At 41.0% G+C, this 20,526-nt stretch overlaps 2 protein-coding genes across 3 annotated transcripts in view; one reads left to right on the top strand and one right to left on the bottom strand.

The window, feature by feature from the left end:
• homer2 (homer scaffold protein 2) overlaps positions 1–2,853 on the top strand; it is a 29,459-nt gene extending 26,606 nt beyond the window's left edge. For both annotated transcript variants that reach the window (XM_051380636.1, XM_051380635.1), the window contains exon 9: positions 929–2,853. In XM_051380636.1, coding sequence (XP_051236596.1) covers positions 929–1,117 — 189 coding nt within the window. In that variant the 3' untranslated portion in view covers positions 1,118–2,853. The remainder of the gene's footprint in view (positions 1–928) is intronic.
• Positions 2,854–5,482: 2,629 nt separating this feature from the next.
• On the bottom strand, positions 5,483–20,473 carry LOC127352320 (WASP homolog-associated protein with actin, membranes and microtubules). The gene is made up of 11 exons (XM_051380631.1): positions 19,801–20,473; positions 17,192–17,365; positions 16,535–16,685; positions 15,584–15,753; positions 14,200–14,407; positions 12,098–12,282; positions 11,266–11,352; positions 11,041–11,136; positions 8,777–9,185; positions 8,020–8,162; positions 5,483–6,822 (listed from the first exon to the last, which is right to left on the bottom strand). The coding sequence occupies exons 1-11, from the start codon at positions 20,377–20,379 to the stop codon at positions 6,667–6,669; spliced, it is 2,358 nt and encodes a 785-aa protein (XP_051236591.1). The 5' UTR covers positions 20,380–20,473; the 3' UTR covers positions 5,483–6,666.
• Positions 20,474–20,526: the final 53 nt, after the last annotated feature.

The raw sequence follows: 20,526 nt of genomic DNA, 5'->3' as shown, positions 1-20,526 counted from the left end.
CATTGATAGTGACGCTCATCTCGGCCCTGTTCAGACTGACTCAGAGCAGGATTTTATCATCCAAGCTGTCATGCATGTGCTGCCTTTCAAGCCGGGCAGGGAGGAGAATAAAACCAACAGTGGCATGCCTGAAGTTTTTGTACTTCACAAAGCTCGACTGCCTGGTTTGTTTTCTGCAACAGCCAGCTGGATGAATGACAGTGGCAACAGAACTGGCTGAGGCAGGAGTTTATCTAAGCAGCCATCCAAACTGAGGTGTATAGACAATGGGATTTCTCGCATACCTCAGTCTATCCACGAAGCCCAAAAAGAAAACTCAGCCACTGTCCATTCAGATAAAATTAATGGCTAAAGTAAAACTGCTGAAAATGGCTTTCCCGCTGCAGTTTTCTCCTGTTTTTAAAAAAACAAATCCACTTATTCTACCTCTGTTTGTGGTCATGGCAGCCCTCTATTTAAAGACGACACCCCACGTGGAGCTCAGGTTTCAGGAGTCAGCTGGAGGATACAGGCATGCAGGCGCAACACCCATTTAGCACTCCTATTTTAAACCCCTCCCTTCAATGGTATCTATGGCATTAATGTGTCACTTGTGTCGCCTGCTAGTCTGAAAGACTTGCTTTACCCTCCCATCCTCCCACAAAAATGTACAATTCTATTTGTAAAGCTTAGTTTCCAGTCCTAATGATGTAAATCTGGTTTTTTTTTTATAGCATTCTGACATGTGAGATACTAAAAGGCCAGTTGAACTGCTTTTATGTATTTTTTGACAGTAGCTGTGAGATGCTCTGCCTTTGGTTTGACATCTCTGTTAAGACAAAGACAAAAGAACACTTCTGTACTGCTACATCAAATGCTCTGACATCCATTCATCCGCCATTCGCTGTAATGTAACAATTGTTTTTTTTTTCCTAATATCTGCCCACAGGCTGCAGAGACGAAGAACGTCGACCTGGAGCGGAGGATAGGGGGTCTTCAGGTGGACATAGACGACAGTCGACAAAAGCAGAGCAACATGAAGGGCGAGCTGAAGAACTTCATGGATATACTGGATGGAAAAATAGACGAGCTGCATGAGTTTAGGCAGGGGCTCTCCAAGCTAGGTGTTGATAATTGAAAAAAGTGGCACTGAGTTGAAAAGGTCAGAGGTCAGGTACAAAGGATTCACTACAGTATGTCTTCAGGGCAGAAACTATGTGGCACCTACTCCCCCAAGGTGATGTCCACTCAATCAGCTTTGGCTTCTAATAAACACTACCATGTGAGAGAGATTTTTTTGGAGAGGGAGAGAGAGACTGGCAGGAGGAAGGCCAGCATGCTCCACCAAATGGCTCCATTTTGTATGCTGGCATTCTGAAACTAAATCAAGAGTCACACTTTGAGCTTACTTACCCATTTCTGGGGGGGGGGACGGCTTTAAAAGCTGGTGGTGGGTTCTTAGATTCTGTCCATCTGTCTTTTTTTCTGAAGGCTGCAGCACTTCATCACAGACAGTCTGAGTTTAGAGTAGAAGAGGGGACTTAAAAGGGCTAAAATGAATAACACACAAAGACAATGCTATTCAGCATCACTCAAGTAATAATTGGTGTTAATCCTTGTGGCCCCCTCAGAGAATTAGATATGAAATCTTTCTACAGACTGTCCTTGCTGTTGCCTCTCGTCTATCTCAGGTGTGTTAGAAGACAGTTTGTACTCATTAGATTATATGCACATATATGACAAATGGCCGTGACACAAAGTGCCTCCAGGTGAGTCTAAATCTACCTGGCAAGGAGAACTGGCCAAGTGATGACCATCACCATAATAATAACTTTGATGATTTTTTTTTATGAGAAACCCCGATGAAAAAACAAACATCCTACTACAAATAAAATGAGACGAAGAGAGAAACGCAGGCAGTCGAGCCCATCCCGAGGAAGTTAATGTGGCTAATGGATGCCAATGCGGTGACAAACCACAGGTGTTTGCACACAAAAAAAAACGACTGAGAAGGGACTGCAGCAGGAATTCATCAACTCTCTTGTGAGTGTTTTCAGTAAACACACAGTTTAATTATATTTGCATAAAGATGGAAAACTTTGTTGTCTCAGGAGCTTTCCTTCAGAAACATCCAAAAATAATATTAGGAACCCCATTTTGCCATGAGTGTAGTGTAGTGTTCAAAGGACTTTGTGTGTGCAATAGTACTGTTGTCCATTTGTAGAACAAAGACTGTTGATGTGCTTCCTACACACTAGTTTTTGTTATGGTGGTGGTTATTTTTGGGTGAGGGGACTTGGTGCTGCTCGATGGGTGAATAATGTGAAAGTGTACTTCACTGAAAATATTTAGATGGCATGGGCCTTTTCACTGCAACCCTGTCATTCTTGGTTTTTGTTTTACATATTTATTTATTTTGGTGCCTCTCTGCAACTCGTGTTTCTAGAACATACCAAGTAAATCAATCTTAACCTAATGTCTCTATAGATGTATAATAATATATAAAATATACCAAATTGTCGGGATTCAGAGGTTTTGTTTGCAGGATGGTGTCACAGCCGCTTTTGGGAAGCTTGAAATGTGGTACATTTGAAATCAAAGGTACATGTTGGAATGGAATATTTACTGGGTAACATCATGATGTTATAAGTATATTTTTTCATCACTGTTTTGATCTGGTCATGAGATTGAGATATCAATGAAGGGACTTTTTGCTTCTTTCTGTTTAAGCCCTTCTGTTCATAAGTCTCCTAAACCTGGATAACACAACGTATGATCCTTCCTTTTGAACCAATGCCTCTTGTGCACTTTTGTGACTCCTGTTCAATATTGTACAATAGAACTGACAATTGTTAAAATTTAGTTTAATTACAATGCTGAGTTAGTGTCTTCTTTTACATTCGAGCGGTGGGGCCACATTTTGGCAATAGCTCCGCAGAGAGGAAGAGGGTTCCTTAATCTGAACTAAGTCACAAATCAGTATTGTGGGCTGCGTGTAGAAAACGAACTACTGTTAAAGCTTACGAGTATGCTGACATTGTGAAAGTCTTCAGGCTTTTATTTTTCCTGGATGAGAAGCACAGAGGAGGTGGAATGAACCTACAGCGCCAGAGCTGCATCCCGTCGGGGCTCAAGTACAGAAGCTCCGCCACCGCACATCTTTTCTCTGATGTTGATTTACATAACACTAAATATAGCTGTAATCCAAGAAAAACAAGTGGGATTTAATCAGTCTGTGACACGTATCAATTTCTGAGATCAAAAAAACAAACAAACCCATCTTGTTTAAGGGATGAAAAACTCCCTCATCCTCATAGTAGTGAGGAAATAACTGCAGGGGTGGACCAGTGGACGTGTTGCCTTGGCAACTTAATCCCACTCGTTCCTGTTTTTTTGTTGTAAATAACGGTGTGAGTGATTGACAATGAGAAATATAGATCAGTGTAACCTTCCAACACAAGAGTTGGTCATCTTTTACAGCCAATGGGACTCTTTGGTTGTTGATCGGAGTCTTTTTCATGTTCAGAGATCAGCTTGTTGGCAAAGGTAATATTAATCAATATGCAGACTCTATCAATATTCATCAATATGCCGACATAAACAAGATATTTCTATATAGTTATTCTCAATACCTGCCAACAGGTCGGATTCAGTTGGATTCCCCTTGAAATCAATGAAACGAGGCGATAGAAACACTCCAGCAGGGGCCGCCAGAATCAACACAAAATGAAAGCTCCTGGTAGAGGCTTTAATTCACAGTAATATAAAACTGAAAAAAGCAGCAAATGTTCACAATTGAATTAATGAAATTGTTGCCGACTCATTTGGAGAGCATCTTCTGGTTCCAGCCTCTTCAGTCTGAGAGGCTTCTCTTTCATACCGTTAACTGAGTGTCAATCAACAACAATCACTTTAATTACTGATTGACAGAAGAATGAATCAACCTGCCCTAACCCTAATTATTTTGAGGATCGACCATTTGATGATTAATCCTTTTGAGTCACTTTTCAAGCAAAGATGGCAAACATTGTCTGTTTCAGGTTTCTCAAATGTGAAGATGTCTTATTTGAATATCTTTGGATTGTTAGTTGAACAAATAAAGCAATGTGAAGACATCACTTTGTGCTCTGGGAAATTCTAATCAGCATTTTCCACCATGTTATAATATTTTATGGAAAAGCTCCATAAAAAATCTGGATCGTTTCACTTTTAGGCCTCTTCCTCCAACAGGGAACTGGCTCTGTTCGGGTTCAAGCACATAGTTTTTAACTGTTCTGAGCGTTTCGACCAAAACTAAATTGGTTCGTAACCTGAAAAGTTGGTTCCCAGCTGGAACAAAAAACTAGGAGCTTTTTTATCTATCGACTATCAAAACTGGAAACAGGGCTGGTTTTTGCTAGATACTAGAAACTAATAACATTCCCAGTAGCTTCAGCTTAGTGAGCTAACATGCTAAACCGTGATAGTAAACATAATACCTGCTCAACAGCAGCATTAACATTATCATGGTGAGCATGCTGACTATCGCTTAGCTTAAAGCACCACTTATAACCTCACAGAGCTGCTAGCGTGGTTGTACACTTTAAGTCTTATTTAACTATTTTTGGGCCTTTTTGTTGCCTTTATTGTTCTTCGACTCTTTTTTTTGTCTCACTGTGGGCTTTGGATCTTGTCACTTTCAGACTTTTATAGACTAAATTATGAATGAATTAAATGAAAAATGCCTTATTAGAATTATCAAACCGATTACAATAGCAGAGATGCAGCAAAAGCAGCATTTCTCTCTCTGTCCCCCCATCGCTGTCTCTTTAACTCTCTCAGCAAGGCTCATTGTGTGACTGGTGATGAGTGGGCGAGTTGGTGAAACATCATTAAGAGACTATGCTGCTCAGAGAGAGAGAGAGGGCCACAACCACTGAGACTTCCTGTTGCCATAGTAACGGGCTGCGGAATTTCACGTTGATCGGCGGGTTCGTCTAAATACCCGCCATGTGTGTGTCTTCCCCAAGGTGTATGACCCCGTCTTCCACCTGAATCACTCGGATGAAACCAATAAATTACAAACACTCGCACACGCAGACAAACGCAGAGCGATGGCCGTCCTGCAGAACCAGATGATGCTCAAGAGCAGCCATAACTACCTCTGCTAGCGGCTGCTCTCTAAGCACACAGAGCTGAATAAACTCAATCACAACTGGCTGGGGATGTCTGAGCTGTCACTGCAGGAGAGATATGTGAGAGCGACTGCTGCCAGGATGGATATTACAATATGACTCATCATCATGTGGGCTACAAATCCACCAAAAGCACGCTCACCGGGGTGGGGGGGTGGGGGGGGGTGTTCACCGGCACACGTTGATAACACCTCTTTAGATGATGTGACTCATTTAAAAGGTTTCATCATGGCCCAGGTACAGCTAACCTGTGGAGATGAGGGGAACAGCGTGAGCAATCCATCTCACACCAGCAGATTTTGAATGAAAATGAAATTGCCAACAATCCATTTATAATCAATCTTGTCGACTTTTATTATTGAAACAGCAGTTTCAGACATCATCAGCTCGTCTGTAATGCACTGGAATAAGTTGCATATCTTTAAACTCTTCTGCTAACCATTTAATGCTGTGTGCCATACGGTATTTTATTTTTTGTAGATAATACATTATTGTCTTTTTTTTGGAAGGTTCAGGTAAGTTAAGTGCTCTGTGTCACAGGTTCAAAGGTCAGAAGTAACAAGGTTTTGCCCCTAAACATCAACAATAACCTGTCAGAAAGCTTCTCTGACGATTCAGCTACTGTTAGAGACAGAACTGTGTACATGAATGAGTAATTCAATAATTAAAAGGAAGTATTGGTTAATAAAAACAACTCTAGCATTCTTTGTCACTTCATTGGTTATGGCATTCAAAGTAGAAGAAATAACATTTTATGTATAAATTGCACCTAAATTAAGCCTAACACATTCACCCATTTCTGACACAAAAAGACTAACAGGGACAGGACAGTGCATCAAACAGCCTGTAACACAAACAATGACGTAGACCTCAAACATGTAGGCTGTAAATAATTAACACTGCTGCACCTCAGGGACATAACTCTTGCTTTGTTTAGTAATAAAATGCAAAAACAAAACTACAAAACTACAGTAGCCCTTTGTTGGGGTAAAGTCAAGTTAAAGAAAACAAGTGCTCAGATTTAAATTACATTCAAAAAGATAATATGTCAGCAGAGTTTACACTCAGCAGTGTGCGGAAATAAGCATGTTGTGTAGTGTCGTCGTGTCTGCCTGCAGCACAGGCTTCCCCTGCTGTGTGACAGTCTTACAAAAGGCCTTCAGATGCCGAGTTGGGAGAAATTCAATCATTTACACACTGTACTACAGTACTACTGGTTGGCTTTTCTTCTTAATGAGTGCTGAAGCAAACCCACTGATTTAAAAAGGAGACTAAATCCTGATTCTACCACTTGGATTTGAGCAGTTTTGCATGTATTACATCTCAGGGCTACTTGACAAATATGATTTCTGTTTGACAACTTCAACAAACTGCAATGTTTAAATCATTCCTATCAAAGAAGAAGCTTTTTTGGTGAACATTTGGCCGCAACATAGGCTGTAGCTCAGAACCGGAAAACAAAAGCAGTAATGCAAGAGAACAGCTTAATTGGTATATGTGTGCGTGCGTGCTCTCAGCTGTCCCAGTCTGTACTCTGTGTCTCGTCGTCTCCTCTGTCCTCCTCATCAGAGTCGGCCGATACCTTCTTCATCCTCATCATGGCAGCTTTGATGCTTCGCTCCAGCTCGTTGTCTCCACTGTTCAGATCGTCTGCGCGTACAGGAACCATCTAGAGCACGAGAGTCAATTTAATACCTGCTTTTCATTTAAATTCGGATTTGATGGGGGAAAAAAATCCTTTTTTCTCACAGCAGACATTTTGACATGTCACCTAAAGGGTTTACAGCCATTGTTAAAGTTATTACTTATTACATGCTAAGGGTCATTCATCACAATGTCTGTTATGAAAAAGCCACACCTGATCCTAGACACAAACTGTACAAACAAATGCAAGATATTTAAATGAAACTTTGTACAGACTAAAAGAAAATACGGTACACACACAGATGAACTTCAGCTGGTTATAATGGACAAGTACATTTTCTAACATCTGTTATTCAGTTCTGCTCCTTTTAAGATGCCAATAAACTTAGTCTAAATGACTGAAAACACCAGGGGACATTTGCCTCATTTGTCTTTCAAGCTGCCTTCAGTTATTCCCATTTCCCTAAAAATCATTACGAGATGTCGCACTTGGTTAATGTATTCACATTAACCATGGATGGTAAAATTAAACTCTATAGGACTGCTGATAATTAACTAATCCCATGAAAAGACCAAAACAATGCGGTCGCCCGGCCTCTGTGTGACACCAAACATCAAGCCTGTTGGCTCCCGCTGAGGATGGAAATCTTTAAAACCAGGTCACAAATATATTTGTTCATATTTTAATCAATTTCCTAAAACAGCTGTTCAAGTATAGTTTAAGCAAATGTTACTAAAACAGGTCAAATAAATAAATTGTGCATTTATTGGGAACTATTTTCAGATATGACATTTGGTGCTTTAGTGAGTATTTACAGCAGCAGGATGGTGTATGTGACACAAAATGAAGTGCAGAGGCTACAGCAGTGCACTTCATTTTGTCCATTGATGTGTTTTCAATAGTTTTTTACAAACATCAGGCTCTGGCTTTTTGACCATAAGAAAAACATAGAATATAAAATAGAATATCACCAGACAGTGTAGTGAAGCCTATACTGATATTGATATTAAAATAAACACATAAACTTGTAATCTTGATACGGATCCCTTAAATGATACCTACCGAGCAGGACATTTTATAGTTAAGAAATCAACTTGCTCTCGGGGGGACAAACTTAATTCGAAATTACCCAGTTTGGCATTTATGCACTGTCCTTATTTTTCCTTTTTATTTTTTGCATTTCGGCTTTGGTGTGTTCTTATTTCTTGTAGAACCTCTCACCTTCTTCAGGGTGACTCCCTGTCGGATGGCAGACATCAGATTGCTCCTCGGGTCCACAGCAGGGGGCGCTGTCCTGGGAGCGGGCGCCTTTCGAAGCTGAATCTGTCCACGCTGCAACGAGGCCAACACTTCATCCATCGTTCCTACAGTTACACAGCAATAAAGGCAAACACACACTTTTACAATGGTGGAAGAATGATTGGAAGGATGCATTGACGGTAATTTTGCAGTTGTGAGTTTTAATTTCACGCCTGATGAAGTATCTAAAACATTTCACTACAAAACTGACTGCACAGTTTTTCCCAGGTTGTCTGTGGTGCATTATCTCAAATTCATTTTTAAAATCAGCTTCTTCTTGAGTGACCCCCATCTTAGAAAAGCTCAGGAAAATGAAGCCGTGTTGGACGCTTCTGTCTCTCCGGAGCGGAGAGTGTGCATCAGCAGGACCACAACTGAGGTAAAATGCCTCCTCTGGCCTCATGGGGGAATTTGGGAATTTAGGACAGAACGCCATGTACAGACGCACACAGGCGCGCGCACACACACAGACACACACAGACACACACAGACACACACACACAGACACACACAGACACACACCAACACTACAAGCACACTTTACTCTGGAACAAACAAACACAACTTTCCCTGCAGTCAGACATAGTCAACTGCATCTGTATTGAAAATTTCTGATAAATGGACACCAAAAAACAGACACATTAAAAACATAATTATACTGTATGTATTTCATTCTCACCAATATTTTGTTTGAGCATGTTCTTGGCTGGAAAAGGAGGGTCCTTGTTTTCACTGAGAGGCATTGGTGTGTCTTCAGAGGAAGGCGAAGCTTGGATAGGTGGAGGTGGTAAGGCAGGAGGCAGTGGTGGTGGTGGTGGAGGTGGAGGTGGTGGTGGAGGAGGAGGAGGTGCAGTAGGGCAGGTTGTTGCTGGAGGTGGCGGTGCAGAATAGATTTGGACAGGGATGTCTTTAGGCTGCTGTTTCTTGGTTGTTTTTTTGCGTCTGGGTGCAGGATGGACAGACGAGGGTCCTTCAGAGGCAAGAGAGGGGCCGAAGCTGATTATGGACAGCGGCTGGGAGGGACACGGGACTTCTGAAGGAGACATCCTGGACTGAGGAGTCTTCACGATGTATTGGCCCTGACGCTTCTTGAAAAAGATGGTAGACAAGGGGAAAAAATATTTTGAGAAATAAGGACACAATCTAGTCTAATGTTGTAAGAGAAACAACACAGACAGACAGACAGACAGACAGACAGACAGACAGACACACACACACACCAACAACAGTCTAATGTTCTTATTGTTCTAAACAGGTCTCAAAGTGACTTGAGATTAAACTGAAATGACAGGGAAATGTGCATGCAATCCACCAAATAGTTTTGAGATATTTCAGTCTGGACCGAAGTGGTGGAGCGACTGACCAACTTCCCCAGAGCCTTGCTGCTAGCACGGCTAAAATGAACCATTTTAGGACACACAATATAATAAAGTTGCTCTCCTCTTAAAGATTTATTGTTCTTTTTGTTCCTACAGTTGGATGTTTGAGCTTCACTGTGTAGAATGTGCAGAGTTTGAAGGATATTTTCACAAAGTTTGAGCTCATTGAAAATCAGATTTCTAAGGGGCGGGGCCTACAAGCATGATTTGTGACATCACAAATCGTTTGGAAGTCAAACTTGGTCCAGTGTACAACTTATACCAGTGTGATGTAGAAACATGTAGCCTCCAGTACACAAACACTGAGAATGGACTTGTGAAGTAGGAGACATCTTGTGTCCAGTAGGAAAACTTTAGAAATGATCCAAATATTCACAAACTCTGAATTTTTTTGATTATTGTATATTATTCTCTAAGTAGGAACTAGTTTGTGTGGTGCAACTCATCTCACTCAAGATGGTTAAATCTCCAAACAAGTAAACACTTTCATTGTAATTAGGCAATGTGTGAACAGCTGCTGCAACCGGCTCCTAGAGCTTTCAAATCGTATCACATGATTTCCCTCAGCAGATCATGACGATGTCAACTGCTGCTTCCAGGGTCATGAATGGACTTTCAATCTCACATTTTAAGACAACATGAACGAGAAGTAGAACAGTTGAGGTGATTTAGAAACCGTGTCAACATCACAAAGCATTTTCAGCTGACTCCACTGTTTACAACACACAAGTTGGCAGAGAAGCAGACTCAAATTGAGCAGATGGAAATGTGGAGTCTGTTATGAACAATAAATGTATTGTTCAACAAAGTATTCTGCCACCAGAACCTCTTTGTCACAAGTGTTTAAAAAGGTCCAGTGTGTAGGATTTAGTGGCATACAGCCGTGTAGTTGCAGATCGCAACCCTTGCTTCACACTCCCCTTCCAAGCACGAAAGAGAAACTACTGTGGACGCCCCTAATGCCGGTTTTTGGTTTGTCACTTCTGGGCTACTAAGAAAACCCAGCGGACTCCAAGGAAGGCAACCTATGGCATGTGTAAATATAAAAGGCTCATTCTAAGGTAACAAAAATGATTCCCTTATTCAGGTGACTATACACTAATCAACCCAAGTCACATTGCTGCCAATAGATCCTCATAAATGTTACAAGCTGGACCTTTAAGATCTAAATTTGAGGGATCTTTATAAAAAAAAACTTTGTTTAATATCAACAGAGAGTCCAAATAGCTTGTACACCAAACCACATCAGTTCTGTTCCCCAACAAAGGTCTACAATTTACTACTCCCTTATTTTTCTCACTTTCCTCTCTGGCAAAGCTCTTGTCATCCGTGCACCATTAGCTGTGGTATAAGACAGCTCACTACAACAAAGCATGTCCACAACCACAGCACTTGGTCATCAGAACTTCCTCTGACGTGGGGGTTGAGTAGCTAATAACTGAATTTTAATTTTCAGGTGACCTGTTGAATTGAGCGGATATGAAGCAGGAGCGTCTGGGGCGGTTTTATTAACAGATGAGAAGCTGCATGGAGAGGCGGCACAGAGACAATGAGAGAGCCTGACCTCTCTGAAGGATCGTAATCTGCTCAGAGTCTTCTCTCGCTCCTGGTCCACCCACTCTTTCCTCCTCTGCTCCTCCTCTTTCCTCTTCTCTCGTTTCTGCAGACAACAGAGGGAGACAGTGAGAGGCATTAGAGAGAGAGAGAGACAATTTGATTCAGTTTCGTTAGCGGCTTCTGCCGGTGCGGGAGTGTCTCTGTGGGTTGTCTCGTTGCCGTGATGACGTACCAAGTGGATCTGATGATGCTGGCTGAAGAGTACAGCACTCTGCTTGGCTGGCTGCTGCTTCTGCTCATTGGCCTCCATGCACTGATCCTAAAAATACACATAAACATTAATACTTGTATACCCAAATATACATACAACTGCAGATTGACATGTACACACATGAGTCTTAGCCAAATGTGTTCTTCAAAGTTCAGAAAATGCCAGTGAAACTGATAATGAGGGGCAAATAACACCTCAGTTAATTAGAAAGAGAACTTTTTTTAATTTCACTATGTTCCTCTTTTTTACTGCATTGTTAAATACTTGTGCATGTGATTCCCTGTAGATTACTGTAGGTGATTCATGGGAGCCTCTAACCAAGGGATTATTCTCACTTTGTTCTGACCAATAAAATTTTTAATCAGACAAATGAGCATGGTGCCAGCAATAGGAGAAAATAATGCCAACTGCACCAACTGTGCTTAAATTACTAAAGCTAAAAATAAAACAAAATAGTAAAAACTATTTTAAAAAACTCTGCACTTGGGGATGTGAAGGGGATAGTGAGGAAAATGGCACCATCTTCTTTCATTAACATTTCTAACTATTTAAATCTGCTATTCACAGATCAATACGTTTGCCCTCGAAAAGGACCAAAATGCCACTAAAGATTAAAGATCTCGAGGATAGACAAGAAACGGGGGAAGAGACAGAGGTGGGACAACGTGCAGCAAAGGGCCACGGGTTGGAATCAAACTCTGAGCTCTAAGCTACCGTGTGCCCATAATGATGAGTTTTGATGGGGCAGAGAATATATTATAAATAAATGAATGTCGATGGTACTCGCCCACACCTTTTTGTTGCGGAGATAAGCTCGCCGGGCACAGATGTTGCCTCTTTTGGTCTCCAAGGTCTGTAGGCGTCTTTTGAGCTGACTGACAGCTGGAGAGTCTGCTTGTTGAATACCTGTGTGGAACAAGCTCTGCAGCTCCTCTGGATCCTCACACACATCATAGTACACCACCTCTTCCTTCAGCTCTAAAACACAAATGCAGTCCAATCACTCAAACGCCCCATTACCTGATTAAAAGGTGCTCTTTCAACTCGTACAGTTGTAGTTCTTAAATTATCCGTTGAGCTTAGATTCTATTTTCAACAGAGAATGAATATTACAACTCTGTTGTGACTGCACTGTCTCCAAGATGTAAACCTGTTCTAAATATGTAAACTATGTAAACCTTTTTACACTTGTGTGCCAGACAAACAAGCCAAGGAGGTGCAGCATCACAACATTATTAGTTCACACAAAGAAGAGCAGACTGTGTCCCGGTCTCACCCTGATGTCAACCATTATGTCGTGCAGGTTACACTGTACGTGCACTATTGTTGAATTATTTCCTATTTTGGTGCTTAACTTACTTCAGAAATGACATTGTTGCAGCAGTATGGTAGGTATTAAGGGAGTAATATAATCTACATGCATACAAGAAACCAGATGATTTGCATTTTATCCTGTGTCAGTGAAAAAGTGTCTCTACAACAACCAGAACTAGATTTTTAAAATAAATATTTTATATTTTTCTACAAGGACCTTAGGAAAGTCCTTGGCACTTATACGTATTTTATTTACATTATAAACTAATCTCTTTTGAAAGGCTCAATAAACTCAGTAGCCTCCTTTGATTTGCAACATCCCATATTTTATTTTTCTGTCTTACAACTTTCTTTACTGAGCAGAAACTGGTTGAGGACACCTTCCTGCTGAAACTAGCCACGGTAAGGATACACAAAGTCACAACAGACACACAGACCGGTACACACACACACACACACACACACACACACACACACACACACACACACACACACACACACACACACACACACACACACACACACACACACACACACACACACACACACACACACACACACCACTTGGAAGCAAACATCCATCGTCTCAGGAGGAGCAATTAAGGAAATATTTACTTGAACAAAATATTTCCCCAAAGAAAACCCTGTGTGCAAGACACTGAGTGACCAGAAAAACAGAAACCCCTGTACATCATAATGTAATCCAATACAGCAGTTCTGTAAGAAATATGTGAAACACGTGTCATTTTTAAAGATCCCTTCCAGACATGTGTTAAGACATAATACAAATAGTACCAACACAGTCAGCAGTTGTAGATGCGGCAGTGACTGTAACGCACTGGTCATGGAGGTAATTAGGGGACTTTAAAACCCTTAGTGCCTGATTGCCGAATCTTGAGACTTACACTTACAGAATATCATTGTCTCTGATGTCCTTTTAATTCTAGAACTTGCCTGAGAATCATCACGCTTTTAAGTTTTCTTCAGTATCAAAGTAATCCAGTGATAGTTGGGTACATTGCAGAGGGAACTTCTAATAACTGATTCAGCCTACTTTTAATGGTGTCAAATTGTCTAAATGTGAACAAATATAGGCTAAAAAACAGGTCTGGCTTAAGTGACCTGATCATTCAGGCAAGCTAGCATTTATTGCTGGGCTTTCATACTGCAAAGAAAAAAATGACTTTGTTCAAGAGTTTCTATTTTTGTAGCCACTCACTGTATTACTGCATCAATTTAAATACAGTGCTCGTGCTGTATGGTAATTTGTGTGAGGACCTTTAGATTCAAATTACTGTTCCACAGTGTGAGGCAACCTCGAACCTTTTGACTCTGCTTCGCTATTTTGTCGATGAAGCTTCTGGTACTACTTTTCTTAGCAACGAAGTATTAAATACAGAGTGCTTCATACAGCTTTAAATCAATGTCACTTGAGTGTTTTATGGTGGACAGGGCTGTTTTTCACAATAATTCAATTTTGCTCGAAATGTTGTACGTTTAAAACATCTTCTCTCTCTAAAAATTAAAAGTAGCCTCCACATCTACTGTTCTTCACAGTGCTACTTGTCATTTGTGGTCTACCTTTAATCTGCCGTCGCACGGTGTCTAACTGAGCCACCAGCAGCTGCTCCTCATTCTTCAGGATCTCAAACTTTGTGTCATACAGTTCTAGTTGGATTTCGTAGAACTGCAGCTCAAGCTGGTCCACTGTGTCCTGCTGCTGGCCGTCCTCAGAAGCAGACCTCAGATCAGTTCTGTGGCTCTTGACTCTGCCAGACAAGCTGCCCAACTACAAAACAACAAAACAATGTCAAGTAAAAGATCATACCTGTGGCTTTGTATATTACAGCCTAATAAGTACACACTGTGCATTCTTACTGCTGACCATCTTCTAAAGCATACCACATTACCACGTTTTTACTGATTCATTACATCTTTCATTACAGTATGCAAATGACCTTAACTTGCTGAGGCTTTGTACACTAAAGAGGCAGCTGGAAGCATGGAGTATGTTTTCAATAACTCTTTTTGTTGTGTTTACCTATTTACTCAAGTTTTAATCTTTAATCTTTTTTTTTTTATTTAATTATTATGTTGTGATGAAATGAGCTGAAACCTCTAGCTACCTGCAAGGTAGGACAGCAGTGTTACGCATTATAGATAACATACAGCTAATGCCAAACATACATATGCACACAATCACTAAATATAAAGGCGTCATGCTGTGACATCTGCAGGAACACCGTTGTATTCAAAAAGAGCCACCGAGTTATGTTGCCACCAGAGCAAGATTTTGCGTAGGTGTAGCTTACTGATCTCATTATAAACACTTGCACACAGCTGTCTCTGTAAAGGCTCACGTTGATTTCACAGTGGAAGATACTGCCAGCATCCTGATACCTGATTTTTAAAGAGCTTAATCGGATGAATAATGCAGCCACATGAGGGTGAAGGTGCTGAAGGAGTTGTCTTCCAAAAAGCTCAAAAGCTCAAAAGCACAGCACGACACCCTACAGCAGCAAGTTAGTCGCTGCGGTTTCCCCCAAAACACTGTGATCCTGACATTAGAAATACAGCACCCCCCGGATATGCATATAGCTGGCACGTTTTGAGTATGTATATACACACAGACGCACTCACTTATTCACACATACAGGTTTTAGGGGTGTATCGAGGGGATTCTGTGTTTTTAGGGAGGCTTTATAAATAGATCAAAGGACTACAGCAGCCAGAGATTCACATCAGACTGGAATACCAAGTGAAAGATAAAATAGAGCAAGTAGGCACTGTGTCACATCTCTACAGACTTACAACCACTACAAAAGCCGTGTTGGTCTTGACACTGGAAATGAAGATCTGAATGACTGAACTAAAGCCTTACAACTGTGTCAGAGTCTTATATTATGGAATGTGCCGACTAATTACAGAAACACTATGTTAATAAAAAAAAAACAACAACACACACCCTTTCTCTGATGCCGTCTTTCTTGCGGTTGAGGCACATCTCTGTAGTTCTCATATGCTGCAGTGTTTCTTTGGCCAACAGGAAGCGTAGTTTCTCCAGTCTGGGAGCTGCAGACGCCCAGGCAGCAGCTCCGAAACGACGCTTGTCTTCTTCCATCTGCTTTAACATACCTGAACATGCACACAAGGGTCACGCTATGTCTGCGTTTACACAAAGCACATATATATTAACATGGGCACAAAATACAATAACAAGTATCAGAGGAAAAATAGACAAACACACACTTTGTCAGCGTGGCTGTCTTGCATCCTGCTGTAAATGTTTGACTAAATTTCCTCAGTCTCCAGCGTCTTTTATAAATGTTAACATGATTTTCCCCATTCTAAGTGACAGTGAAAATCGTTACTGACTAACCTTAAATATATGCTATGTTATAATGTATGGAATAAAGCGGTTAATGATGTGATGAAATCTAAAGCATAAACCAATGCTTTCTATTTCATTAATTAATAACAATACCATCTAAAACAACATGCAGGCTAAGATACAAATGTATATTAAATTGTAATGCGCATAATGGAACTTTACAAAGACATACATAGACTCTTCCAATTAGTTTTGATATCGACATCATATATTGCATGATGATATACAGCATGATGTTTATCCTACAGCACAATTATCTGGTAAATAAGATTTTTTTGTCTGTAATTATTTAAAGTGTTTGTTAACACTTCTATTTCCTTTTAGATTAATATGACAATATGTATTTTTTTGTGGAATTTTGATGATTTGAATATTAGATTAAATATTTAATCAATATATTGTTTGTCTGTAGTTGCAATGCCGTTTTTGACTCTACTACGCTTCATATCCTGCGTGCGGAGGAATGGCACATATTCATTAATTCATCCATACACAAATAAGATAAATAAACATAGCATCTTATACCAGCAAGAGCCTTTGAAGTCTGTGCAAAGTAGGTGACAGTGATGTCCTGAATTGAGGCGACTGCGTCTTCTGCTTTCGTCCTCCACTCCTCCGCCTCCTTCTCCAGAGCTGTAATTCTCTTAGGACCCAAGTCCTCAAACTCCAAAGACTTCTGTGGAGAACCATGGTAAGCAAAATAGTGGACAGCTTTAATGCAGACTTCTTACCAATACTTAACCCACATACATACAAATGAGAACTTTAGTCAAAGTTAGTTTGGTGAGAAAATAAACCACTAATCAATCACTCCTGTGTCTAGACCATGATGGAGAGATGAAACAGGCTCAGCAGTTACAAATGAAACCACTAAGACTGAAAAGGAACCTGTAGTGATCACAGAATGATATATAGTGTATACATGTGTTAGATTTTCACTAACAAGGAAGGCTACATATAAGTGGTTACACAGAGGGAAAAAACTGTGTGCATATAATTAAAAAAACTGGGGCTGTAAATGTGTATTTGTATTAAATTTGGCCAAAAGATCTGTATGCAGACATTTCCTTTGAATGAGATTCAGGATGTCGTTTACAATTTTTCTCGTATCTAAATATTCTATATAACCAGTTAGCACATCCTAAAAAAGCCAAAAGCTGCTAAATGTAAGTCTGTATTTACCAGGATCTCCATCTTATAGAGGCAGGCCAGCTCTCGCATGTCCCTGAAAGGCTGGAGCAGATACTGGAAGAAGGTGGTTGCCACAGTGACCAGGTCCTGGTAGGCCTCATCCTCCTCCTCGTAGATGCTGAGCAGCGCAACCATTCGGTCTGCACTGCCATGACTCTGCAGCAGCTGCAAACGTGGAAGACATAAACACATTTACCTTAGTCTTTGCTTTGGAGAAAAATGCATGTCACATGATACATTAAAATCAAACATACACAAACCTGTATAATATTATTCCCTGTTCTCTTTAAAGGAACAACATGAGGTTTAATAGTAAGTTATAATGCTAATTAAAAGGAGGTCCAGTGTGTAACATTTACAATATATGACCAGAAATGTAATATAATATTCATACGTATGTTTTCTTTAGTGTATAATCACCTGAATATAGGAATCTTTGTGTTTTCGTAACCTTAGAATTACACGTTTTCATCTACAGATACCATAGGTTGGCGTCCATGGAGTCTGCCATGTCTCTACAGTAGCCCAGCATTGACAAACCAAACACAAACAGGCATGGAAAGCCAGGACACCAGCTGAAATCTATCAGTAATTAGAAAGCAATCCTGCCACTTGTCAGTGCAAATTAATATCAGCTGGTTCAGTCCCAACTGATGGCCTATAAAAAGGTGTCTCATCACCAAAGTGTCACACAAGAAACATCTCATGATGGGTAAAACTAGCTCTCTCAAGACCTTCGCAACCTTATTGTTGCAAAACATACTGATGGCATTGATTACAGAAGGATTTCTAAACTTCTGAATGTTCCAGTGAGCACTGTTGGGGCCATAATCCGGAAGTGGAAAGAACATAATTGACAGAGGAGTGAAAATAATTATCAGAAGAGTTGTCCAAGAGCCAAGGACCACTTGTGGAGATCTTCAGAAAGACCTGGAATTAGCAGGTACAATTGTTTCACAGAAAACAATAAGTAATGCACTCCACCGCCATGGCCTGTATGCACACTCACCGCGCAAGACTCCATTGCTGAAGAAAAAGCATGTTGAAGCGAGTTTAAAGTTTGCTGCACAACATTTAGACAAGCCTGTGAAATACTGGGAGAATATAGTCTGGTCAGATGAGACCAAAATTCAACTCTTTGGGTGCCATAATACACAGCATGTTTGGAGGTCAAATGGCACTGCACATCACCCCAAAAACACCATACCAACAGTGAAGTTTTGAGGTGGGAACGTCATGGCGTGGGGCTGTTTTTCAGCATACGGCACTGGCAAACTTCATATAATTGAAGGAAGGATGAATGGAAAAATGTACCGAGACATTCTTGATAACAATCTGCTGCCATCTACCAGGATGATGAGGATGAAACGAGGGTGGACATTTCAGCAAGACAATGATCCCAAACACACAGCCAAGGAAACTCTCAATTGCTTTCAGAGAAAGAAAATAAAGCTGCTAGAATGGCCCGGCCAATCACCTGACTTGGATCCAATAGAAAATCTATAGAAAGACCTAAAGATCAGAGTTCATAGAAGAGGCCCACGGAAACTTCAAGATTTGTTTGTGCAGAAGAATGGGCCAAAATCACACCTGAGCAATGCATGCGACTAGTTTCTCCATACAGGAGGCGGCTTGAAGCTGTCATTACCAACAAAGGCTTTTGTACGAAGTATTAAATGAATTTCAGTAAGTGTGTTCAATACTTTTTCCCTGTGTCATTCCATTTTATTACACACAACTTTAATTTCTGAAATTATTTATCTTGGTTTCTTTGCATGTGTGGATTGCATGAGTTGTTACCGACATCTGGTGAAAATTTCATGACAATAGCACCTTTTAGAAATATATTTACTGAGGAAAAATGGTGACGTGTTCAATACATACTTTTATATGTATGTGGCATTTACGGCATCACTATTTATACACAGTATTGGATCACATTAGATATTACTGATCCTTTGCACTTATTCCAGTGTCTATTATCTCTGGGCTTTAAATGTGGAGTTGCTGGCTGCGATTATACTGCGAGGCATCTCTCTCACCGTGTTATTTACATGTGGAAAACGGAGAGTCAAGTTATAGTTCTGTGTTCAAATCACTTTAATTCAAATGCATGTCGAAAGGGCAGGCAAAAAACTCACTGGCTGAACAGTCAAATCAGTGCTGGTGGTGTTGCAACACAGAGAAGTTTTGCTGTGTCATAATAGGCCTGCCCTCAGTCTTGTACGACCACTGTGTTTTGATAGTCATGTAGGATATTTTATCTTCTTTTCAGGGCATTTAAGACAGCTTCTAAGACTGTAAGCCTGGCTGTGGTTGTTGTAGTCGACTGCATTGATTTTTTTTTTTTTTAGCTTGATGTGACCCTTGTTCACACTGGTCATTTTGGCCTAAAATTGTGTTACCAATAACAAATGTAATGCAGGTTCACTGGAGGCTCTGCTACACTAAATGGAATGTGGCCTTTATTAGTATCACACCTGTGTTTACCTGACTGGTTGTAGACTGGCAGTGTGTGTATAGCCCTTGATATGAGCATATGTGGCTCATTTGCACACACACACACACACACACACACACACACCCACCCCTCTCCTCACCTGTCGCAGGTGACCCTTGGCCCTGGACATCTCCTCCTGCATCGTCTTCCTTTTGAACTCCTGTAGATTTTCAAAGTACTCCTCGACGTCCCGCTCATCCTGGGTGAATAACGTATCGAGGACAATCTTTCGTCCGCAGACATCGATGGCGGTGCTGAAATATTTCTCCAGTCTCCTGCACGGTGTGTCAAAATCCCTCTCCTCGTCGTCGTCGGTACCGGACCGCCGATTCAGGAAGAGCAAGTCCCAAATGTTGCCGTCTTCGAACTCGGACAAATCCGGGAAGCAGGCCGCCAAGACGTCCGACACGCATGTGAAGTGTTGATGGATGTGTTTCAGATCGTTAACGGAGAAGAGACCGGCCCAGCTCATCTCCGGGTCGCCGACGACGGTAACTTCGGCTTTGCGTTTCTGCCGTTGTAACGTCCGGTTGTGGCAGGTGACGGCGAACTTACACTCGATGACGTTCCACTGTACGATGAAGCCCAACTTAAACGTCTCGGTTTCTTCGAATAAGTTGCTTTTGACGGCCACCCAGCCCTCCAGACTGTCCAGCCGCTCGCACTCCACGTTATTCATCTTAAAAACAGACGTTTCTCTTCGGCGTCCGAGGAGCTGCTGGCTCTGTTTACAACGTCCGCCATTTGCGTGACGTAGGATGCCTTCAAGCGTCTTAAAAAAAAAACACGGGAAACTGAACGTTCACGGGTTGACGAAGCGATTAAG

This window comes from Dicentrarchus labrax, unplaced genomic scaffold (genome assembly GCF_905237075.1).
Source record: "Dicentrarchus labrax unplaced genomic scaffold, dlabrax2021, whole genome shotgun sequence".
Lineage (NCBI taxonomy): Eukaryota > Metazoa > Chordata > Actinopteri > Moronidae > Dicentrarchus > Dicentrarchus labrax.
The sequence above is the reverse complement of the archived record's forward strand: the minus strand, read 5'-3'. Positions and strand labels throughout refer to the sequence as shown.